The following is a 25370-nucleotide window of genomic DNA, read 5'->3' on the forward strand; positions in this document are numbered from 1 at the left end:
AGACTGGATTGCTTCCCGCAGCAGCAATGCCTTTTTTCCCCACACTGCTCGTTAGACAGGTAGGAGATTAACAGCCTCTGACTGACAGGTGCTCGAAAACTACGATATAACAACTTTTTATTCATTGGTCCATTCATTGTGATATAAATTAGTGACATTTTCCCCCAAATACTTGTGGTTCTGTGCTGTTGGTATTTGGTAGCCTATCTGCCTGCAGCGCAGCGCATCAAATAAGCCGCGTCAATTAACGATAATGACGGGAGTCTCGCGCAGCAGGAGAATGATGTAATTTGCGCAGATTTTCAGTCCTAAATATTGTAACAAAGTGAGTATTCGTCCAAGGAACTGGAGACTTGAAGTTGGTACAGGCTTTTTATTCTTGTCTTCACAATATAGCTCCTAGCAGCTAGCTTCGCTGCTAGCTCTGCAACCACCCGGTCAGCTCGCCCACATGGCCTGACTGGCCTCCGCCCCGGCCGCTGGTCACATATATCCCCTTCCCCCTAGGAACACACCCACACATATCAGTTCCTAGCCAAGCACGGAAACACCCCAATACACGTAATTACCCGATACGCTACATTTCCCCCACACAAATTTAATGTCGCTTCCACGCGACATGCACAACCCACACACATCCCCCTGTACCAAAACACACCCAACACAATATTTTTTCCCATCACCACATCAAATTCTAATTCCCCAACAAACAGTCTTTTCTTTTCAGCACCCCCGTCATAATGTCCAGTTTTCATTAGGTACTCCGTAATGTCTAGTTTTCCATTAGGTACCCCCATAATGTCTAGTTTCCCATTAGGCACTCCATAATGTCTAGTTTTCATTATTTCCTTTCTTTTTCACACATTTCAATTCAACCCACCAATAACCCCAACATTTACATTAACTTTTCTTTTAAACCCCATTTCCATCCCCCCTTTTTCCCAGCTTCTGTCCCACCTGAAGCACTCTTTTCGGTCCCCCCTTTTGTTTGTCCCAGTAGCCCAAATGGGCGGAGTGTCTCTTCCGCGAGCACCGGACCGACATCCGCGTCCTCCGCCTGCCCGCGTCTCCACTCGCGCCCGTCGACTCTCCAGATGACCCTGGCGTCGTCCTCCCGGCCTCGCACTCGCTCGTTTTTCCGTCCCCCTCCTCCAGGGTTGAGGACAGCAGAGCGAACACCACCGGCGTCGATCTTCCCCTCGGCTCTCCGCAGTGCAACGTTAGGGGGTGTATAGCGGTTAGGCTGGGCCGGTTCCCTCGGCGGTAACCCCTCTCGCTCACTCGGAGACACGAGCGTCGCTCTCCCGACTGTAACAACGCTGCAGACGATGTCCCTCTCTTCCCTCTGGCTGTTCCCCTGCAGCACCGTTCTCCTATCCGTCACCACGTTCTCTTCTCCCCGGCTGCTCACGCTCTTCCCAGCCTGCGTCTCACCTCCGGCCTCCACACTCTCAGTGCAGTCCCTGGCCAAGTACTCCGGCGACTGGCAAGTCCAGCAGAGTCTCACCTGCCCGCCGCCTGCACGTCTCTCTTCTCCCGCTGTCCCCCGATCTCCGACAGCCTCTGGACACTCTCTGGCTAGATGTCCGATCGCGCTACATGCCCAGCAGGCTCCCTGCTGTCCATGTCGTTGTCCCGCATACCCGGTCCGTCTCCCGGGACCGCCTCGGCACCACCTCGCCACGTGGCCCGGCTCTCTGCAGGTCCAACACAGTCTCTTCCGTGGCTCCTCCGGCCGCTCTTCCCGCTGCATTACCTCCGCATCACCTCTACTGCCCAGGCAGGAGTCTCTTCCACCAGCCGTCCGACCTCTCTCAACACACGGGCCTCCATGCCCGCCAGCATCGAGCTGATCCCCGCCGTCAGCTCTCCTTTCCTCCCGTTCACCGATGGCCATTCTCCGCGCACCATCGCACGTGGTTTTAGCAGCTAGCAGTTAGCAGTTAGCACCCCTGGTAGCTAACTTACTAGCGCTAGATCTAGAGCCAAAAAGCCGCACCACCCGTCTCTTTTGCCGTTCCTTCTCACCCTCTCCCCTCTCGGCCGAATCAGAGGCGTTACCGCTTTACTGTCTGACACCAATGTAACAAAGTGAGTATTCGTCCAAGGAACTGGAGACTTGAAGTTGGTACAGGCTTTTTATTCTTGTCTTCACAATATAGCTCCTAGCAGCTAGCTTCGCTGCTAGCTCTGCAACCACCCGGTCAGCTCGCCCACATGGCCTGACTGGCCTCCGCCCCGGCCGCTGGTCACATATATCCCCTTCCCCCTAGGAACACACCCACACATATCAGTTCCTAGCCAAGCACGGAAACACCCCAATACACGTAATTACCCGATACGCTACATTATCAAACATGTTTGATATGATCGGGACGGCCCCGATGAGGCTTTGAGCAGATCGGGAGGGTTAAGATTGGATCTGCAAACAGCTCACACTACAAGATAATCGGTGCCGAACGTCGGGCCCGACCAAGCTTGGCAAGCTGCCAGGCCAGATTTCTCCTCCGATTCTCGGGAGGGGTGAATCGGGCATAAATCGGCCTGAAAATCCTGTAGTGTGAGCCAGCCTTTACACAGTAACGTACAACAAGTATGATGACACCATCAGCAACCTGGCCACTTTCTTTCCATCTTGGGTAGAACTAACAATGACATCTTTCTTTCTTTCTTTCTTTCTTTCTTTCTTTCTTCTATGGGGAAGAACAGACAGACAGACAGACAGACAGACAGACGTAGGGACAAACCCACTTAGATGCCTCGGCCCCTAGTGGCCACGGCGTAAAAACGATTCATTTTCAAGTTAATATAGACCCTTTTCACGGAGGCCATTTTGTGACGAAAAGGCAGGGTAAACACAGGTGCAACGTTCCAAATTCCAATCATGGAAGTTGGAAACCCTCATTGGTGTTTTGCTTGCACCTGTGTTTACCCTGGCTTTTCGACACAAAATGGCCCCTGTGAAAAGGGTCTATTGTCGGCATGCGCTCCACTGCTGTTTGCTGCCTGCAGTTGTCAGATGGAAATATCCTGCACACCTGAATCCCATCATCCCTCCTCCTCCTCCACAGCTACACAACAACACTCCACAATCCTGACGCACGCTGCAAATTCCTCTGTTTTCTCCAAACACGTTTCCCACATCTGAGCAACTTTACTTCCATCCCCCTACCTCCTGGCTCCTGCTGCCTCTCCCCCCCTCTCTCTCCACACACACATTCTGAACAGGTGGGGGAGGGGTCAGTGTTTGTCCACGCCTGCTCAATCAGCCCCAGCTTCTGTAGTTAAGACCTGCCTGACCTGCCTGTGTGTGTTTGGATGGCTCTGTGGAGGTGAGGGCAGAGAGAGAGAGAGGTGTGTTTGGATGGCTCTGTGGAGGTGAGGGCAGAGAGAGAGTGTGTTTGGATGGCTCTGTGGAGGTGAGGGCAGAGAGAGAGAGAGGTGTGTTTGGATGGCTCTGTGGAGGTGAGGGCAGAGAGAGAGAGGTGTGTGTTTGGATGGCTCTGTGGAGGTGAGGGCAGAGAGAGAGAGAGGTGGAACGGAAACCAGGAGTAAAAGTGGAAAGAGGGGAAAATAAGAGTCCTGTTGGAGAGGAGAAAAGGGGGCGGAGATAGAGGGAGATAGACAGGTGAACTGATAGGAGAGAGGCAGCTTGTTGCAGGAAAAACACAGGGAGAACTCTGAGGTGGAGCATTGCTGCTATTCAGGCCCGGGACAGGTTGGGCAGGTTTCTCCCTCCACAATAGCTGTGTTCCCCCAGTCTTCCCTGCTCATTCATACACACACACTGCTGGGAAGAGCCGGGAGCCAGGCTGGAAAACTGAGCTGGGAACAAAGTGGAAAGAGTGAACGGCTTTTCCGCTTATTTCAACATTTGGCCCAGAAAGGAATTTCAAGATGCCGGAGGAGGGAGAGGACGGAGCGTACTATGGAAAACATGGTAACTAGCAGCATTACTGCTGCTCATACTCCTTTAACTTTTTCATCTGGACTAAGAACCAGTTTTCTCCTATTTAGCTGTTGGCTAAAATAGTGATCTTCAAAGTATCTTTATTGATCAGATTAATCTTAAGGCTTAACTGCTGAACCAAAAGGAACCCACTCTCCTGAAGGCTGTTGAAGAGTAAGGTGATTTTGCTCTGAGTGAAACCAGAGTCTAGGCAGTATCAGCTTGTCGACATGGCAAGCAGGAATGGGTGTGTGTGTGTGCAACCTGCTCCTGCTGGCTGGTAGCTTTGTTGATTATACACAGGTGTGCTGGGGTGCAGGCAGCTTTATCAGTCTTTGCACAAATGTTACTGTGCTGTGTGCACATAATGATTGGAGCAGCTGATTATAAGGATAGGCTGTTTTTTCATCCAAATAGGAAAACATCAGTGACTGGATGCTGTTTATAATGTACCTGTGTCCCTTGTTGCTACGGCTAAACAGGTCAACAAGCCCGCCGTCATCTTAAAGGAACACTCCACCGAAAAACAATGCTGATTTATGTTGCACATGATCTCACACATACAGTTTTCCTATCTGAAAACTGTAAACAGTTTTGCAGACATGCATTTAGTTGGTCAGTTATTAAGAGTTGATTTGTGTTAAGTTGTGGACCAGTGCTGTCATTCATGCACAAATGACATCACTGGTCCACAACTTAACTCAAATCAACTCTCAATAACTGTCAAACTAAGGGGCCCTTTACACGAGGACAGTCTCTGGAAGAAACGACACAATAGCGTTTCCTTCACACCTTTTCCTTCACACCTTTACCCCGTTTACATGAGCGCTGTTGAATTTTTAAAACGCCGTAATGTACATGCCAAGTCGCTAGGTGGCATTGTGATGGTCAACGGGGCGTTGCTCGTCACTCCACGGACGCTTCTACATGACGTCATTTCGTAATCGTCTTTCTGGGTTTTAGACACGGAAGTAGATTACGGCTACCGTAGTAATTTTTAGACTTGCCAAAAAGCTGTTTTCAAGCTAAAAAAACCAAACTGTTTTAAAGTTGTAATATTCTTCGGGTGAGAACGTTATATAGATGTGACCAGTTTATCAGAATAAGCCTATTTGGAAATCTTTAACGAGCAGCGAGGATCGGGAGCGCTGGCTGTGCTGACACTGTCTACTGTGTGCCTACACTGCAGTGAGAAAACACTGTCGATGTGCTTGCCTAACGTTAAATGCCGACCGGGTACAGCCATCGGCTCCTCGCAGCAGCAGTAACGTTATGAACATGTAACTGAAGTCGGCCGCAGTGTAGCATTCTGAATGTTGCCAAGCGTGTGTCGCGTGTGCAGGCACGTCAGAGTTTCTGGGAAGACTATCGTTTCTAACCGATTACATGGAGCGCTCAGCGGGAAGCGTCACCAACAATTCCACTCTAGAGGGTGGTTTCAAAATGTGTCGTTTCCTAAGCGCGAATTCGCCGTCGCCGTCTTAACGGGAGGCACTAACGATAAAATAATTCCCCGTTTCCATAGGAAACCGTCCTCGTGTAAAGTGCCCCTAAATGAAAGCCTGCAAAACGGTTTACAGTTTTCTGACATTACCGATTATACAAAGCTGATTGAAAACCGGCGCAGTGTCAGGCGTCCAGGGAGTGTAGCGGTAGCCCCGCTGTCAGGTGAAAAGAAGCGGCTGGCTACTGCGCATGTGTCGGCGGAGGCGTGGTGCTAGTCTACGACTCTCCCCAGATCGGCAGAGGGTGGGGCAGCAGGGGGGAAAATTCGCCAAGTACCATCGGCCCTTTTCATGGTGGCCATTTTGTGTCGAAAAGGCAGGGTGGTGAACACAGGTGATGAGGCACACAGTAAAGGGCGGGACATACTCCAGGCACGCTCCCAAGAGCGAGGGGCGCGCGGCAAATATGACGTCATCGCGCTAGGGGCGAGGCCTCCGCAGCCGTAAGCGTGTGTCGGCAGATTTTTCTAGCAGCTCCGCAGCTCCCCTGGGAGCGCTGCACTTTGCAGGGAGAGACAGGAAGAGAAATGAAATGAAGAAGTACACTGAGCCATGTCTTGACCACATTTCTTGACCCATGTGGTCAACTTTGATTTCTAACTGTTAGTTTTTAGTCAATTCAAGTAATGTGCTGTGTTGAGAGAAACAGATCAACACAAATAGGCCTATTTACATTAAATAAAAAACAAGTTTGGTGATTCTACTCGTGTGCTGATACGATCGTTTGAGAGTGAAACCGCAGTACTGAACATATGGGGCGTTTCATTGACTTTTTAATGGCGTTCCGTTGACTTTTCATGGGCCGTTCGCTGTACTATATAAACAGCTCTGAGCTCTGACTGAGCAGCGCTCTGAGCATGAACACCTCGGCCCCAGCGCGGCGTGCGTGCCCGGTCTGCGGAGCTCCGCCTCGCGCTGCCTTCCTGGGGTCTGTCCTGCACTTAATGAGGGTTTCCAACTTCCAATCATGGACGTTTGAAACCCTCATTACTGTTTTGCTAGCACCTGTGTTTACCCTGCCTTTTCAACACAGAATGGCCACTGTGAAAAGGGCCTATTGGGGGGGGGGATTTGGGAGAAATCGGGAAAGGGGGGGCGGGGTTCGATGGAGCGTTCCTTTAAGCACTCTATTCCAAGTTTCTTCCTCTGTTGCATTTGGCAAATCTACTTGGACAACAACACCAGCCTTGGCTCAGCTCAGCTGTTGCCATATATCAAGAAGGGCAGCACCCACACAGTGATAATACTCCCTCTCACACCATAGTTGAAATGCGACACCCAGGCTCTCTGTATTCTCTTTCCCCCCCTAAGAGGAGGCTGTTAGAAAGACTTCAGCATCTCGTCTGCAAAATGCTTTGCTGCAGCGTTGTAACATCCTGACCACTGAGATATCCTGACCTGCCGCATCAATTATGAATGTGCCAAGAGACGCCACACAGAACATCATCCTCCACCGTCTAGACTCGCTGACTCTGGACGTGCTGCCATACCTGATGCTACACACGCTCATGTTCTGGTGGTTAGGGGGTTGATTGTTAGTGCTTTGGGAGGTTGAAGGTCCTGACAAGATCAGTACAGTATAAATGTTGGTAATCATAATTTTAAAAAGTATATTTTTGATGTTGGAGCCATTACTCTATATTATTGTTTTTCTGTTCGCCTCCACTCCAACAACGATAATGGTGTGCATTACTTTCCAATTTCTAGCTTTGAGACCACCTGACTAAAAACGATCAAAGCTAACGTTTCCCAAATGAGGCTTCTTGCCTTTTGAGCCAAGATGAATGCTATTAGGTTACAGGTGTGAGATGTTTCCCTGCCAGCTCTTAGTGACCCTAGATCACCTGCAGTTAACTTGACTATACACCAAACGAATCGACAGAACCCAAAAGAAGCAGTCAGAAGCCGTTTCAGACCCAGTTCTGTTGCTAAATCTAGCTGTGGCTGAGCAAGCTAGGCTTATCGGAATGCCAGTGGCACATCAGCTGATGGACCAGGCACTCCTCCACAGGTCTGCACTCTCTGATATTATTGAGACATCTCCATCCTGGTTGTACCATCTGGCTTGTACAACCACCGCAGCATTTAAGCCCTAAAGCAAATTTGTAGGAATTAAAATCAGGGTATGCGTATTGATCATTGATAATTGATCATTGCATTCCATGTTCATGCTTTAACTGCAAATGAAAATATGGCAGTAGCGTATTTTGAGTGAAGGCAAAATTGCCCTTTGGTAAATTATATGGGTCAGTGTTTGTGGTGACACAGGAAATTCAACTTAGTTACTTTCGTTTATTTGTCCTGACTCCTTTCGCAAATTCTTTTAGCATCTGTGGCAGCCTTCAGACAAAATACAATACAAATACAACCGCACACAAAATACATTACAATGATGACAGATATTTGATCACGAAGTACTTCACATCAACATCCCTAGTGAAAAATTATTAAATTCTACAAAGTGCGAGTGCAAGTGGACAATATGGTTGAAAAACCACCTCATAGCAACCACAACCAGTTTGACCTTCCAGAGATGTATATGCTACAACTTCAACTAGCATCAGCTTCCTAATGAATATTGTGGGTTTCAAAAGTAGGTGTACATTTTTCGATCCATCAGTGATCTTCGCTCTATTGAATATGCTTCATGTTTCCAGCTTCAGATAACAACTATTATACAGCTTTGTTTTCAGTTTATTGCTATAGTAACTGCATCCTATACCTCATTTTTAAACAAGTATTTTCAAAACATAGTCCAACTCATACAGTAGGTCAGCAAATGATTCAGACCCCCTCTAGTGGCTGTGCAGGGTATGTCAAGTCAAGTCGTTATTTCACAAGGGGCTGGCTTCTGCTGAGTCACCAGGGAGGAATTTGACGGGTTGCCAGGCGTGTCTGCCTGCAGGCACCGAAGTCATTTCACACCAGAGTGGGACTCCCCCTTAAAGACTTGTAAGCTGGCAGCTGTCTTCATGGCTCAGTGTGGTTACAAGGTGCATTGTTGCATTAACAAGTCCTGACCACCAATTACCAAGATGGCCTCAGTGTGTCGTCTTTATTGTTAATTGCCTAAACTCAACAAGTCATGTGATGATTTGATCCACAATGCCTAGAGCTCACTGAGTGATCAATTCATGTTTGTGTGTGTGTGTGTGTGTGTGTAGGTGAACCAAGGAAGTATGACGCCACCTTCAAGGGCCCAATCCACAACAGGTGAGATGGAGGTTTGATTGGCTCCCCCTGGTTTTTAGTGTGCAGACCAGGAAGATACAGAACGCTTTCCCATCTCCCTCCAAAACCTTCTCTGTTCTCTCCATCCTAGGGGCTGCACAGACATCGTGTGCTGCATCCTCTTCATTCTTGCCATCCTGGGATATATTGCAGTGGGAGTACTCGGTAAGGAAACGGCACTGTGTCTGGGTTTCAAGTCCTGCTTTACTCCACTAGGAGCTGGAAGGGACTGTAACTTATTATTATTAATGTAGCCTCCTGTGTAGAAGATAATTTTCAAAAAGTGCAAAACCAACCTTTTTCCTGTATATCCTTTATGATGGATTGGTCGCTTAGTGTTTTTGTTGTTGTTGTTGTTGTCTCCCAGCCTGGTCCCAGGGTGACCCCAGGAAGGTCATCTACCCCACAGACAGTCGCGGCCAGTTCTGTGGGCAGGCCGGCACCCCACTGGAGTAAGTTGCTTTCCTATCATGGATTGGATGGATGATTATCACCTGTTCTGTTCTTTTAACTCTGTGTGTGTGTGTGTGTGTTCTGTTCTTTTAACTCTGTGTGTGTGTGTGTGTGTGTGTGTGTGTGTGTGTGTGGTCTTCAACAGGAAGAAGTCGCTGCTGTTCTACTTCAACATCATGAAGTGTGCCAGCCCCATGGTGCTGCTGGAGTTCCAGTGTCCTACCACACAGGTCAGGTGGTGTGATCTCCCCTCCTCTCTTAAAGGATAACGTCACCCTATCTACTCACCCGCATGCTGACGGAAGGACGGCTGACATGTTTTTTCTAGTCCACAAAACATTTGTGGATTTTCACAGCAAAACACAGTTGCCGAAATATCCTAAACAATGGAAGTGGATGGTGACTAACTTTCAAACGTGAAAAAAGATGAGGGGGGAAAAAACCAACATAAAATGCCTCCATACTGCTCACCTGGCGTAATCCAAGTCTCCACAAGCCCCGAGATGCCAAGTTGACTTGAGAAGATGTCATTTACACCCTGTTTTAAGCTGATATCTTCACTGTAGCCATAGGAAGAAGGAAGGCTGGAACAAGAGGAGCGGCAGCAACACGGTGACGATTTCAGCTAAAAACGGTGTGTAAATGACGTCTTTTCAAGTCAACTTGGCATCTCGGGGCTTGTGCAGACTTGGATTACCTATGCCAGCTGAGCAGTATGGAGGCTTTTTTCCTTTGTTTTTTATGTTTGAAAGTTGGTCACCTTCCATGTTATTCTCACCATTTGTTAATTCGCCACCCTGCCATGCTGCATTGTTCTGTAATCATGATGTGAATGCTTAGATGCAGTAAGACCCCTGTACTTAATGAAACTATCATGCTATAACTTCTGCTTGGACCTCAGATGTGTGTGGAGAAGTGCCCTGATAAGTTCATGACGCTGATCAAGGCCTACACCAACAACAAGGATTTTGAATATTACAAGACCTTCTGCAAGGAAGAGCTGACTAGCAAACTGGTCAGTACAATGCCAAGCTGGGAACTTTGGTTGTTGTGAGTGTTTTAAATTCCAACCTTCCACCATGCTTCTGGCCAATTTCAACATCTTCAACTTCGGGTAATACTTGCTTTGAAATGTTTTTTCTTTCTTCATTTAAATGTAGTTTATTTAACGTGTTGTTTCAGAGCGTACCAGAGATCCTGAAGGCCGGTCTATGTCCGGCCATGCTGTACCCCAGCAAACCCTGTGAGTTGATCAGAGGTGTAGTGCTATCTAGAGAAGTGGGGGAACGCACCTATATGGGGAACACCTGCACACGCACAGGTCCCAACAAAGCCCCCCCCCCCCCCGCACGCACACACGCTAACGTTCACGTAGCCTATTCATTAATTAATCGTTCGGGCAATAGCTTATATCAACGAGCAAACTCACGGATTCCTCAAGTGCTGCAAACCACTGTCACTGACACACGACTTAACTAATTGTGTCTGTAGCCCATGACATTTGCAGCTCTGAAACTAAAAGACGTATATGGGCAGAGCAGAGCAGACTCAGCAGTCAGTTATCAACACAAACAGCTAAACAATCTCTCAACCAGCAATCACACAAGTTGCACAAGGCATTGATCATCATTTGGCACGGCGGCCAGCATTTTTAGAATTTTGTGGTGAATTAATTTTACTCCCACTACATTTCCACAGAATTTCAAATTCTAAAAATGCCGGCCGCCGTGCCAAATGATGATCAATGCCTTGTGCAACTTGTGTGATTTTCTGGCGATGCAAATTGCAATGGGGTGATTAACGCTAACTTTTGATTCAACCGCGTTGAAAAGAAACACGCTTTTAACAGTTTCTTCATGCCTGTAAACGTACCTTTTTAACAGCTTGTCCGAAAAATGAAAGGATGTTTGGCTGCATTTTTCATCTTTACTTGTTAAAGTGAGGTAGGCTACTGGGGGGAAAAAAATATTTTGATGCTGAAAAAGCCAGTAGCTGTTTCAGTATAGCTTTTATTAAACTGAGGTTTCCCCCGCGCTGTAGTTAATTAAGGTGGAATGTTTCCTTCTTTCTTCAAGCCGCGAGTTGATGCTGTGTGAATCATTCAGCCCACCTTAAATATAGGACGAATGACAACGTTGCCAAGTTTCACTCGTTTTATTGGCTCGACATGCACACACACACTGACACACACAAACACCTGTTGGAGAAGTATGGGAACGCCGTTCCCCCGCGTTCTACCGGCACTACACCTATGGAGTTGATTACCGACCAACCCATCTGTAACATGCTCTCCCTGCCCTCCACCACTAGTGTATACTGCGCACGTCTCATTTCTACATCATAAAGGCAAAATAGATCATTCAAAATAGGATATACTTTGCATACTTCCACAGCTCCTAGTCAGGTCTGGAAAAACTGTAAAAAACATCTGGTGTATGGAAATTGTGAATTTATGCCTAATACTCTTGGGAATTGAACAAAAAGGTCCTGAAATGTATGGAAAACGGTAATTTCATTCCAATACATGTGATTAACAATTTTATGTAGTTGTAGACCTACAGTACCGTGTTTGTCATTATGAAGAATTATCTTAACTAATAGTGATATGGCCTAGATCAGTGCTTCTCAAACTTTTTCACATCAAGGACCCCTAAATTGACACAAAAAGATAAGATTGATTGATAAGATTTTGTCCCAGGGTCCACCATCTGATAAGAAATTTGCTTTTAGACATTCATTACAGAAAGTGTATGAGACCCGTGACCAAAAAAGTCATACATTGTCATTGTGTTACGTATGGATGGAATTATAGTGAAAATAAATAATTCCCCTTTTTGCTGGGGACCCCCTCCTTGCTGAGCATGCATGCTCCTCTGCTGTTGACCTCTGACCAGTTCCTCTTCTTCCACCTGCCTCCAGTCACTCGAAGGTGCTTCCCTGCTTTGGGCCAGAAAGGAGGGCTGATCACTGTGGGAAACAACTCTCATTTCGATGATGGAACCGGGACCATGAGAGACGCCAAGGATCTAGTGGATGGAGTCAAGTGAGCACATCACAGGCATCCTTGTTTCATACATGCTTTCATACGGTCACCATTTTTTTAGGACATTAATTAAACATTAAACAAAATGAGTTTTATAAGTATTGTCTGAAGGGGGCACTGTGATCAACGGGATGAAGACACATTGATGTTTCCCACAGGAATGCCACTGTGGTGATTGAGGCTCGTCAGGTGGTCATGAAGATCTTCGAGGATTACACGCAGTCCTGGTACTGGATCCTCATGTAAGTCGCTGTGCTTCATCGTAAAATCCACTTCCTGCCACTCCTTCACTCTCCTAATGGAGAACTGTGAAGGCCTTCAAAAACCAAACGATATCACCTGTTTTTACTGCTCACCTTCTTTGCCGAGCTTCTCGTGTCACACCCTCACTTCTCTCCCTCTAGAGGATTGGTTATTGCGATGCTCACCAGCCTGCTCTTCATCGTCCTCCTGCGCTTCCTGGCAGGCATCATGGTGTGGGTCATGATCGTCCTGGTGATACTGGTCATAGGATACGGTAAGGGGCTAAAGTGGCTTCTTCTGAGACGTTCTCATCATCTGTGTCAATCTCACCTCAAATGAGCGGTTCTGATGCTGCGTTCCGGAGATGTTAGAAAGTCATACATTCTTCCTACTCGGGGGGCGGGGGGGCGGGGGGGGGATGCTGTGGAACAGCCCATCAATTTGGAATTCCGAGACGTTTGTTTTCCTAACCCTGAGATTGCAGAGATGCACTTATCTAACATAATATCAACATGGTGGCATACGCTGTCAATTGTACACAGCATTACTTTTAACATTTTTATTATCGTAAAGATACATTTTATTTTCAGCATCATATGACCACAGTTATCAAAACGTCTGCATGGTAACATTGCTAACATTCTATACTAATTTGCTAGCTAACGTCAAATGTCATTGACATAACATTAGCTGTTGCATGTGTTGGGCAAAGAAAATCTTAGCACCAGCCATTCTCCATGGGTCTCTGAGCTGCATCACTGGAACATAATATAGAGCAGGGGTGTCCAAACCTTTTTGAATGGGGGCCAGATTAGATAATGTGAAAATGCCGGGGGGCCAGGTGCTTCTCGCATCATATGGGTTATAAAAAAAAGAAAATCACATACAATTGTACTTAACCATCTGAAAACATTAGTTCTGCATGTGCTGTTCCTACTTGGTTCCTGTACAAACTGTATGATAGTGCTGTCATCGTTAGGTGAAGGGAAAAAATGCAAATTGAACTTGCTTGATTAACCAATACCGTGTGGAGGGCCACATATAGTATATTTTGAGAGACAAGCCAAGGGCCACTTAAAATCTGTCCGCGGGCCGCAATTGGCACCAGGGCCGGACTTTGGACATGCCTGATATAGAGGTTCTGTCATTACCACCTACAAGTTGGTCATTTCTGACCTTGAATGGAACACGGCATGAGGAACTACGTACTGTAAACTTGCTGTAGGATCTACATTTTAGGAAAAACATTTGCTGGCAGTGGTGTTTGTCTAGACTAGAGTATAGAATACGATTTTTCGAATATCATAATTTCCATTTTTGTTCTTTTGCATACACTACTTCCCTTTTTGTTGGGAAATTGGTATAAAATGCTCTCTCTTTTGTGATTTGTTTGTTTGTTGTTGCTGGTTAGGAATCGTCCACTGCTACCTGGAGTATGCTTCCCTGAAGGGAGAGCCTGGTGCTGATGTGACCCTACAGGACCTGGGCTTCCAGACAGACTTCTCAGTCTACCTGCAGATCAGACAGACCTGGCTGGCCTTCAGTGAGTACACAACACATACATGATGTACACACACTCACTCCTACTACGTGCTCACACTCAATTCCTGATGTTTTTCCTACAAAATTGGTCTAACACATGCCCAGCCCACACAATCAAACTGAACTGTAACGGCCACATTCCACTGAGCCCGTGTTCGGTCCATCTGCGCTGCGGTACAGCTTCGGAGCCGATACGTTTCCACTCTAATCATTGTGTCAACTCCCACCTACTCCGCTGCGTTGCGTGTCTACTCCGTCCCAGCTCCGACGATCCGGAGCTCTCCGAAAAAGATACGCAAGGCTTCTATTTTTCACGGATGTCGGAGCAAAGCTGCAGCAAGTTGGGCGGAGCCAGGCATGGAATCAACAGGGCAGAGGTGTTTACAGCATTCAATATCAAGCCAGAGGACAAACATGTATGAGGAAAAGTTCATAATTGAACTTATAATTGAAACTTAACTTAATAACTTAATAATTGAAGTGGAAAACCACAAAATAATATATGACACGACACATCCTTTTTACAAGGACAACACCAAGCAAGTCCACCCCTCCTCTGCTTCTCCAGTTGGGAACAATGATCTTCTGCCTGTTTGTCGTTGTATTTATCCCACATACAAATTGTCTCACGCGATTTCACCGCGAGAACTTGTCGGTCTCGTCACTCTAGCTGTCTGGCGGAGCCGTGACGTGCTCTGCACGCAGCCGGTTAGTGTTGGCGGAGCACGGAGCAAAACCGGAGCACAGCCGCAACGCAACGCAAATGCAACCAGTGCGATTCTCCAGTAAGGCGTCACAATGAATCCTCTCTGCACAGTATATAGTGTTCTCATCATTGCTTTCTCTGGCCCACCCTCTCTCCCTCAGTGATCATCCTGGCCATCGTGGAGGTTATAATCATCCTGCTGCTTATCTTCCTCAGGAAGAGGATCCTCATCGCCATTGCTCTTATCAAAGAGGCCAGCAGGTCAGACATACGTCACCGAGAAACACTTAGGCCATGTTCACATTACAGGCAAATCCGATTTGCTGCTAAAGTAATTAATCATCATTATCTTGATTGGTTTCCCAAATCTGATTTGGGAGTGTGTCCGCACTGCCACGAATCTGATTTGGGCAAGTGTTCAAGTCGGATCTGTGTGTCCAGATACAATGAGCCAACATACAATGTTTCTGGCAGCGTTTGCATGTCTGCTCTCTGCTCTTCAAGTCCCCGCCCCCTGCAAAAGACACTCTCAAATCTGATTTGGGTGATGATCAGCGCATTCACACTGAAGTCACATCAGTCAAAAGCAGATTGGAAACTACCTCCATATGTGGTTTTGGGACAAGTGACACAAATCAGACTTGGGAGCGTCCAGACTCATAAAACCAATCTGGATGGAATCATTAATAGGTCATTAAAGTTCACAAATCAGATTTGGCCTCCTAGACTGAACATGGCCTTAGAGGAGAGGGTGAAAAACAGATGTTAAATGGCTTTGCTTTCAAATGCAGTTTAGTGTGACTCATAGTAATGGATTGAAATGTCAAGTTAAAAGCACAGCCACATATGAGGTCATTCAAATATAGCAATAGATGTTTTTTCTCCCCTGCTCGCTCCTCCTCACTGCTGCTGTTCTTGTTGTGTTTACAGAGCCATCGGGCATGTGATGTCTTCCCTCTTCTACCCTCTGTTCACTTTTCTCCTCTTGGCCATGGTCATCGCCTACTGGGCAGTGACTGCTGTGTATCCTTTCAAGTGCTGTTGAATGTTATTATTTAGCCAAAAAGCTGAAAGCAGACTTGAGACTGAAACATCGCTGTCACAGGTCTGGGAATAATGGGCAAGGGAAAGTGATTAACGGTCTCCCCCGCCGTCACGGCAACCCGAACTGTGGACGTCGTTATTTACCATTATCATGAGGCACTCGTGCGTCTAGGCTTCCAGCAACTGTAATCACTGTCAAACACGAGGCTGTCGGACTGAAACGAGAGGGGAGTGACCCTCCCCTCGTCGCTGGACGGGCTAGCTTCGGTTGCTGCCAAATTCATAAGCTAGCCAAATCCATGAGCGAGGGTAACCGTGACACCACCCTCAACAACAACTGAGCTGCCTATGAGCCAGGCACTGGCACCTAACCACACACTGCCACCCAGTGGCCAGCGACAGACTGTGTGTGTGTGTGTGTGTGTGTGTGTGCGCGTGTGTGTGAGAGAGTGTGTGTGAGACACAGCTTTGCTGTGAAAAGGCAAGTGTGGAAAACCCCCCCAGATAAACATTGGTGATGAATGAGGTTGGGATTTGTAGTCTTTATAGATGTCCTCATCATTATAGTCCTTAACAGTATTTATCAGCTTCTTGTCCACCTCTAACGAGCCCATCTACAAAGTGTTCAATGAGACAGCCTGTGAGCACTCGAGGAAAACCTGTGACCCAGCTGTGAGTTTTCGCATTTGATTTGTCAACAAATTGTCCGTTTCCATCAGAAGTAAATGATCGTTAAATTTTTCCCATCTGATAAATCATTACAAACTGTGTGTACCATCTCTCTATATAACCTGTATCTGTGGTCAGAACTTCACCACCACTAACGTCAAAGCGGAGTGCCCCGACTCCGAGTGCCTGTTTGCCTTCTACGGAGGAGAGACGGTTTACCACAAGTACCTGATCGGCCTGCAGTTCTACAACGTCTTCCTCTTCTTCTGGTGTGCCAACTTTGTCACGGCTCTGGGACAGATGACCCTGGCAGGGGCCTTTGCCTCCTACTACTGGGCCTTCGTCAAGCCCGACGACATGCCTGCCTTCCCGATCTTCTCTGCCCTGGGCAGATCTCTCAGGTGTGTGGATAACGCAGGGGCTCGAACCTGCGACCCTCGTGCTGGTAGGCAGGGAATCTACCACTGCTGCACTACCCGGACGCCCAGTCGACACACACTTTAATACATGCTGCATTGGTTTGCGTGTGATCTATGTTGTTTTATACAAAAGTGTCTCCATAGTTGCTCTATCAGTTGATACACATGACATCAAAACATGCTATTTTCCTAACTTTCCTGTAAGTGTGTGGGATTTGGATTTTATTATGTATTTATTATACTTTTGTCTCCCTCTGTGTTAGGTATCACACAGGAACTCTGGCGTTTGGCTCCCTCATCCTTTCTATTATTCAGATCATCAGGGTTCTGCTGGAGTATGTGGACCACAAGCTTAAAGGTCTGTTCACTTTGTAACACTATTACTATGTAGACATCTACTTTAGGCTACAATCTATACTGATGATAACATACAGACCTGGGTCAAAGTGTACTCGCTAAGAACTTGTAGCCTTTGTTCTATCCCACATTGGTAGCGTTTACTGTATCAGAGTATTAATTCAGAAAGTAGCAAGTAAATGATCAGCTGCAGGAAGATGTATTATGTATTGATGACCCAATATTTTCTTTAATTGTTTAACTTCCTGGGATTCATTGTCCCCTATTGTCCTGCTACCTAATGCCAGGAATGGTGCCAGATACTCCACTGTTTGGGTTGGGCTCTGAACATGCAGACCCAAGAAGATTTACATTGGCTACATCTGTTGTTGCTGTGTGTGTGTGTGTGTGTGTGTGTGTGTGTGTGTGTGTGTGTGTGTGTGTGTGTGTGTGTGTGTGTGTGTGTGTGTGTGTGTGTGTGTGTGTGTGTGTGTGGGTCCCTCACAGGAGCCCAAAATAAGTGTACCAAGTTCCTGCTGTGCTGTCTGAAATGCTGCTTCTGGTGCCTGGAGAAATTCATCAAGTTCCTCAACAGAAATGCCTACATTATGGTGTGTGTGGTGTGGGGGGGGTTACTTCCTTTGGTGCCCTCTGCCCCACTAGCATTATTATTATGGATACACATTATTCATCTCTGGAGTTTGTCTTGAATGTCATGACTGCCTTTTGTCCCTAGGTGGCGATTTATGGTAAAAACTTCTGCACATCTGCCAGAAATGCCTTCTTCCTCCTAATGAGGAACATGATCAGGTGAGTGTAGAATAGATGGTGTGATGTAAATGTTACATTTATGATTTCGTGCAGTTTTACGGCACTTCCTTGATGTCTTCAGTGGAGGTAGGGCTAAATGCTTCATTGGGGTCATCAGGTGGGTAGGCTCCTTGGTGTTTTAATCCCTCCTGCTGTATGATGGTCATCTCTGCCTTGCTGTATTCTTAAGCCTTTGATAGATGTTTTCTTGGACCAGCTGCAGCTACATATTCGGAGCTCGATTCCAGCAGATGATGTCTCAAGTGATGTGCTGATGATCTGATTCGTTGTCGTCTTCATTGCAGGGACGATTAGCAGGTTGTCAGTCGCTGAGTCCCACCCGCGCTCTCATAGACTCGGTAGCTTTCCCGTCATGGATAGCTACTGTAGTCCATGACAGCCCCGTTGAGGTCTTTTCCTCCTGTCCTGTTGTATGTATGTCCTGTTATATAAGATTTTAATAGATACATTGATTGTGTTTAATCTCACAGGGTAGCTGTCTTGGACAAAGTGACAGATTTCCTATTGTTCTTGGGCAAACTCCTCGTTGTGGGGATTGTGGGTGAGTCAATCTTTGGCTGTTCTATTCTTTTGATCCTTCATCATGCTGGTAGTATCATCACGCTGGCACGTTTGAGTTGAGTTGGAAAATTATTTGAGAAGATGTGGATTGTGAGTTGTCTTCTCTCTTCTGTCTTTCCACCACAGGCATCTTTGCATTCTTTTTCTTCTCTGGGAGAGTGAGGGCCTTCGCGGACACGGCTCCCAATCTCCACTACTACTGGGTGCCCATCCTGGTGAGTCTGATAGTTGTGCTTCCAGTCAGAGTCAGAGATCATTTCATCTTCTGGATGTACAAGGATGTGGTTTTTCTTTTTTGTAATTCCTCTGGATTTAAGTTTTTTTGGATCAAAAGTTTTTGTCATTTGTAATGGGAGATTGCAGTTAATCTGCTGTTTTGCCCCTGCTTTTTTTGTAGCTATATGTATGTTCTGGATGAAATGTGTATGTTCTTGTTCTCTAGACTGTGGTGGTTGGCGCCTACCTCATCGCCCATGGTTTCTTCAGCGTTTATGCCATGTGTGTGGACACGCTCTTCCTCTGCTTCTGTAAGTAACACCTCCACAGTCTTTCTCATATTGGACATCTTCATAATACATTCAGATCAGTTACACAAGTGCCAGATGGACCTCTCCAGTATGTAAGAAAGGGACATTGCAAACATCTCATGGTATATTCAAGGAAGAAAGGCTCATTTTTGGGAAGACAAATCATTCAGTGACGGATATACAGTAGAATGCCATTTGATGGCCTGAATCAAAACTTCTCTCACTGCTTGAACCTTCATTGCTTCTGGTGTTGGGCTGTCACTCATTCTAAATTGCATGAGTATGGTGTTGTGTGTCTCACTTCAAATTCTCAACACCATTTAAAAAAAATAACAATCAGTGGCTTGCAATATGTTAACTTGCTAATTGCTGGTGTTGGTCTGTTAACTTTCAAAATCTTTTTGAAATTCCTGTGGGTGTCTTGGCTTGCTATTTTGACTTTCTTTCTCTCCCCTCCTCTCTTGTTTTTCCCTCTCACTTCCCTCAATTCACCACCTCCACCTCCTCTTCCTCCTGGTCCTCTGACACTTCATGGCCTTCAATAATAACTTCCTTCTCCATCGATTAATTTGCACGTGCACGTGCACACACACACACACACACACACACACACACACACACACACACAATAAGGCGAAGACCTGGAGCGCAATGACGGCTCGGCTGCGAGGCCTTATTACATGTCTTCGACGCTCCATGAGATTCTCTGGGAGAACAAAGCAGAAGATCCGTCTCCATCTTCTGCTCGGCTTCCGGAAGATGAAGAAGTCCAGCTGAAGCAGCAGCACACTCAGATGCAGCAGCAGGAGGAGGAAGTAGCTTAGTTAGGAAGAGTAGTGCGGGCAAAGACACTGTTGGCACACAATGTGTGTGTATCTGCAGCAGATTTGTCACTAAATTATGGGCATAACACAAAATGAATGCCTCACTTTGTGAATTGTACTTTACAACTGATGACTCCTGTCACGGCTGGAGAAATAGTTTCCTTTTACCCGTCTCTCATCCCAAGGAGCCATGGGAAATAAGATGTTCAGGATTTAGCTTGAAAGAATGTCAAGCATGAGTCCAGTAATGATGAGATCGGATGTGTGCAGAAATATCTGGGTACTATGTTGCATGAAATCTAACGTAAGGCGCCCCCTATTGGAAATGATTTCGAAAGTTGCACTTGTTGACAACCGTGCCTTTCCCCGCCTGTGGTAGACACTGTACTTCTGATGTCTGTCGTTGGTTAATGGTAGTTTTTGGACATGTTGGAAAAACTGTTGAATTTCCATGCTCAAATAATTCTCTGGAGATGTGGCGGTGTGATTGGCCTGTGCGGGGGTAAACTGACATTTTGAGATGAGTTTTTTGCCTTTTTTAAACAGTTCTACCACTGCCACTGGCCAATAGAAACTTTAAGCCGACGATGTGCCTAATTTACAGTAGTGTCAGTTTAATTTGCGCACCTTGGACTTAAAACTTTACAGGTATTGTTTACAGTTTATGCGCTATCAATGCTAGTACTTTAGTACGCTCTAGTGCCAATGCACTGTTTTATTTTCTGTCCACTTACTAAGCCATGAGTGATTTGATATCTATATGAACACCAGTGATGCTCTTGACGCTGGTGGCTTGTTAGCCTCATAATGTGGAACATTTCCCTGTAAAGCAGTGCATTCGCATCCAGTACCTCTTTGCTATGAAATACTCTTATGTGCCTGGCAGTGCAGTTGGTTTGACAAGCTGTATTGAAGGCAGTGATTGTCCACTGCATGAAGCTAAGGGATTTGAACTGCCTACATGGTGGCTGTTTTATTTGCCTGTACATTTGTAGTGATAGTCAAAACTATTGATTAAAGCTGCAAGGGTTTGTTACCTGCCGATTTGACCTTTTGTCTGTGATACATGTGTGGAACTGGAAACAAGCAAAGGTAACTTTGTAACACTCCTCCTCTAGATTTAGTTACAGTATGGACATTGTGAAGCGTGACTGTATTTTTTAATGACTTGGCTTCCTTTAAGACTTTGCTTTTGGGCTGTAAAGTGCCTCTGCTATGCTAAGAAATGTTTTAGACTGTTTTCATGAGTTAAAAAACTGTACATCTGATTGCTGTCGTTTAATTCTATTTTCATTTCATCCCTTTATAGTGGAGGATCTTGAGAGGAATGATGGCAGCGCAGAAAGGCCTTACCTGATGCCAGAGAGCCTCCGCAAAGTCCTGAATAAGAGGAACAAGCCGCAGCCTGCGGAGTAGAGCGCCCCCTAAACGGTGGGAGTGTTAGCACAAGGCTCTGAGCTCAAATCCACTGTGGAGCGAGTACTGTACAGTGGAATGTACAGTGGAATACACCTTTTAATCAAAGAGGCTGGAGAAAGGACCTAATGCCATCAGTCACCCAAGTGCCTATGTGACAATCAGTCGTGTCAGCCATCGTGTTGATGTGTGACCAGCACACGTGTCATAACTTCAGTCCAATGTGCAAAGTGTCATCCCCTCAGGTTTTAAAAGGGTTTCACATTCCCCAAAATGGAGTTATATTTTAATGCTGCATGTCTCTGCTTTTTATGAGTGAGGCAAATATATTTTTCATGATGTCCACTATTGAATTTAGAACTGTGTTCTTTTTTTTTTTTTTTTTAGTATTTTAGAATTTTGAAGATGATTCATTCATTTATTGTTACAAACCTAAGCATGTTTTCAGTGTGTTGCACATTTTTGGTTAAAGAAGCAGCGTAATTTGAGCATGTTGTATTTTTATTATTTGAGCGTGTTACATGAAGGTGAGCGTTAAAATGTATTCAAAGTTCTATTAAAAGGTTTGATAGCTGTATGTATACACACAGACACACAGGCCTTTGCTGTTTCATTGCTGTTTTTGTTGCTCTCATGATGAGCAACCTTATAAGAGCTGTGTAACATTTTAAATATTTAACCTTATTTTTACCAAAGCCATTGCTCCTACCAGTCATTGTCAAAGCCTGGTAGGACATTTTTTTTCATTTTTTTTTGACTTTTGCATAAGGCATCTGATACTGTGGAGGAACCTTATCCGCAAACCTGTGGAGAAGGACGGAGATGGGAGTTGAAGCTAAACTTATCATGTACATTATCACTTACGTAATTGTCTTTAGCAACATACTTTGTGTGAGGCCGTTTCATGCCTGTGGAGTTAAATTGAGCAAGTTTGATTTTCATCCTGTGGAGTTAAATTGAGCGTGTTTGATTTTTGAAATAAAAAAAAATAGTTTTATACATATAAATTGTGTGTGCCTGAATGGAGTATGACCTATGAGGAAAGCTGTCTGCTGTTCTATATTTGACCATGAGAGGGAGTGTTGACTCTAAATATCATTCTCTTGTTTGCCCGGCCCCACTTCACCCCACCCAGAGCTCAGTTTAGTTCTGTCAGCATGTGGTAGCAGAAGAGCTTTTATTGCAGCGCTGGCTTTATGTAAGCACCATCTGACAGTCCCAGGACAGGTCTGGTTTATAGATGACAGATTTGGTGTCACTTCCCTCCCCTCGTTCTAAGAATCATTAATATTAACAGCTCAGCAGAAAGCAATGCACTGTGCTGACAGTGCATGTACCAGGTTTCTGGTAAATACATTATATAGGAAAATATTGTATTACACCATATTCAGGATTATTTTAATGCCCATAGTAAGTAAACGTATTACAAACGAGGAATTTGTCTTTGTGCAGTATATGCAGTGCAGTGATCACAGCAATAACATGGAGCAGACAGAAAGACTAATGTTCAAATTACACACAATTGGTGCAATTTCCTCCCCAACAGTCTAGTCTAAAAGACATGCAAGCCAGGTGGTTTGGAGACTCTAAAGTACAAAGGCAGCTACACAGGTGAGTCAAGTTGAATTCCAATAAGCAGCGTCAGCTCAAGAGGTCTGACAGTCATCACTTGTACATTTGAGTGTTCAAAGGAAAATGAAGCAACTATACCAGAGTTCCAGCCAGGTCAAATAGCTGCTGCTTGAGTTGTAGTAGGCTATAGGAGCAAAGGGGATAACAGTATCACGTCAACTAAACGGAGACAAACTGCACTCGCAAAGTGTTTCATTGGTCACAAGGTCATGGTCAGGGATGGATGGATACTGAACAGGATAGTAGACACAACAAAAGTAGGGTCTGAAAAATGTGCGCACAGCTGAATCAACACATCTGTCTTAACACAAACTAAGCTGCACTGCGCACAGTCCAGGAATCCAAGGAGAACTGAAGCAGTTCTGAAGGCAAAAAGTGCCCCTATTATTGATTTGATACTTAATAATCCTACGTGTCTCAGGTATTTTGTCTGTATGTGTAGCACGTCCTGCACGTAGTCATGGATGTTATTTAACTGCAATTGCAATCGTTCTTGTCATTCCAATGCATGATGTCTGAAATGTGGCAAGTATGGTAAATACATTTTGAGTGACACATTCCTAGACAGATAGCTAAATAGATCTAGAGCAGGGGTTTTCAGAGTCTGAGACTGTGGGCCTCCCCACAGACAGAAGCATGGAAAAAGCCACCCTCTTCACTCAATTCCTGGAGGCCTATTGGATCATGCTTAATATGTTATTTGATCCCAGAGTAGACACTCAACAATTGAGCCAAGGTAGCCTGATATTGCTGTTTGACACTACTTCAGATGACACCAAATGCATAGAAAAGTATCACTCTGATGACATTTAATTTATTAGTTTCTGTTAAATTCCCCCCAAACTTCTGTATCTACACTATCTTCAGATATCCATATCCAAATCACACACATAGCCTAGGCTATGTGATCTCCTTTTGATAACTATAATGTAATGTTTTTTTTACTTCCATTCACTGAGCCTCCCCTGAAACTGCTTGGAGGCCCGCCTCCCACTTTGAAAACCTCTGATCTAGAGGATGTTGTTTACATCTGGCCTAACTCGTCTTTTCTTAGGGTTCACATGGGTCAAAGGGAACAGGCTGATCAGCATGCCCCGCCCCCTTGTCATGTGTTGTCAATAGATCTATACCCTGAGCTGAGGCGGAACATCACAGCTGACATGTGGGCCCTCTCGGTGTTGTCGTTCCAACTGAGTATCTGAGGTCTTGTGCGCTTATCAGTAACTAGTCTTAACGAACAAAATTGAGAATAACCTTGCCTTTTCAATGGCAGATATGACGTCTGCTTTTTAATGAGTGTTATTCTTTGGCAAGTCCGTTGCGGTTTACAATGGAAGATCTCCTGGGGTTAGCCTAATCATTTGATTATTTTATCTCATGATGCCACACCTCTCCCTGTTTGCTCAGCAGCGGTTGTGCGTCAGAGACCCTGGAGGTAATGAGGTTCACTGGCCAGTGAGAGTTTCCTTTCATTCCACTGGCCTCGGAGAACACCTGAGTGGTCCGGCCATTAGCAAGAGTGCAGCAGTCCTTGAGACTGACCGGTATGCACTTGATATTACTGTGGCCCTGGAAACCAGAGAAAGTTACAAACAGCTTCCAAAATACCTTGATGGAACATTTGAGGTTTTCATAGTATTTTGGCACATTTTTCATAAAGATCTTGGTGTGTGTGTGTGTGTGTGTGTGTGTGTGTGTGTGTGTGTGTGTGAACCAAACAAATAACATATATAACTGAATATGCTAATAATGAATCAAACGCAAAAGAGGCTGTCAGTTACTGTGGAGGGCAAATCAAAGTTCCGTGCCACCTTTTATGCACAAGGAGTCTGACCTAATTCGGCAACACTATTTTGAAAAACAGACATTCACACACAAACTACTAACCAAACTTTTTGGTCTTGTGTGCACAAAGCACGGAATCACTGATCATCTCACGTGATCATTATAAAATCAAAGTTCAGAGTTTCTATTCAAAGACAAGCCTACTTCATTCATGCAGGCCTCCATCTTTCCTTGTGGATCACTTATGTCTAATAGGTCTAATTCTGCATACTGCGTACAGCCTGCATTTACTTTATTCTGAGCTCATCTGCTTTTAAATGTGGGAGTTTCATCATCCATGCTTTTCTGCTCAATGAAGGGGATTTATGGGGATAAGCAGAGTGCTCTGAAGCTCTGAGGCTGACTGTAACATCAGTGCATAGATTAGCAAAGAAGGTCTAGGCTTAAAGATCTGTCTAGGCTTAAAAAAAAACAAAGTCAAAAGTTTTTCTTCTTGTTCCTCCAGTTGGATGTTTAAGCTTCACTGTGCAGAATGATGTCTGTGTAGAGTTTGACACTAGAAAGCTGTTTTCACATTTGTCTGCTGAAAGTAGAAAGTTTCTCTGAATAGTTTCTCACATAGTTACTTACAAAAGTGTGATGTGGAAACTTGAA

The 25370-nt window shown here is 45.5% G+C and overlaps 1 protein-coding gene across 3 annotated transcripts in view; it reads left to right on the forward strand.

Annotated features, from left to right (window-relative positions):
- Positions 1–22296, forward strand: part of LOC310788142 (choline transporter-like protein 2) — a 34100-nt gene extending 11804 nt beyond the window's left edge. The window contains exons 1-22 of one of the 3 annotated variants that reach the window (XM_083649655.1): positions 3685–3940; positions 8619–8667; positions 8777–8850; positions 9053–9137; positions 9284–9368; positions 10040–10153; positions 10321–10381; positions 12058–12181; positions 12340–12423; positions 12586–12698; positions 13836–13967; positions 14834–14933; positions 15603–15695; positions 16304–16388; positions 16524–16786; positions 17068–17162; positions 17648–17751; positions 17877–17950; positions 18442–18512; positions 18659–18747; positions 18975–19059; positions 21193–22296. In XM_083649655.1, coding sequence (XP_083505781.1) covers positions 3898–3940; positions 8619–8667; positions 8777–8850; positions 9053–9137; positions 9284–9368; positions 10040–10153; positions 10321–10381; positions 12058–12181; positions 12340–12423; positions 12586–12698; positions 13836–13967; positions 14834–14933; positions 15603–15695; positions 16304–16388; positions 16524–16786; positions 17068–17162; positions 17648–17751; positions 17877–17950; positions 18442–18512; positions 18659–18747; positions 18975–19059; positions 21193–21299 — 2130 coding nt within the window. In that variant the 5' untranslated portion in view covers positions 3685–3897 and the 3' untranslated portion in view covers positions 21300–22296. Of the gene's footprint in view, positions 1–3684; positions 3941–8618; positions 8668–8776; positions 8851–9052; positions 9138–9283; positions 9369–10039; positions 10154–10320; positions 10382–12057; positions 12182–12339; positions 12424–12585; positions 12699–13835; positions 13968–14833; positions 14934–15602; positions 15696–16303; positions 16389–16523; positions 16787–17067; positions 17163–17647; positions 17752–17876; positions 17951–18441; positions 18513–18658; positions 18748–18974; positions 19060–21192 lie in introns of those variants that run through there. The other 2 variants (XM_083649656.1, XM_083649657.1) reach the window with 2 other exon arrangements.
- Positions 22297–25370: the final 3074 nt, after the last annotated feature.

This window comes from Poromitra crassiceps, assembly GCF_964638095.1.
Source record: "Poromitra crassiceps genome assembly, chromosome: 13".
In the NCBI taxonomy this organism is placed as follows: Eukaryota; Metazoa; Chordata; class Actinopteri; order Beryciformes; family Melamphaidae; genus Poromitra; species Poromitra crassiceps.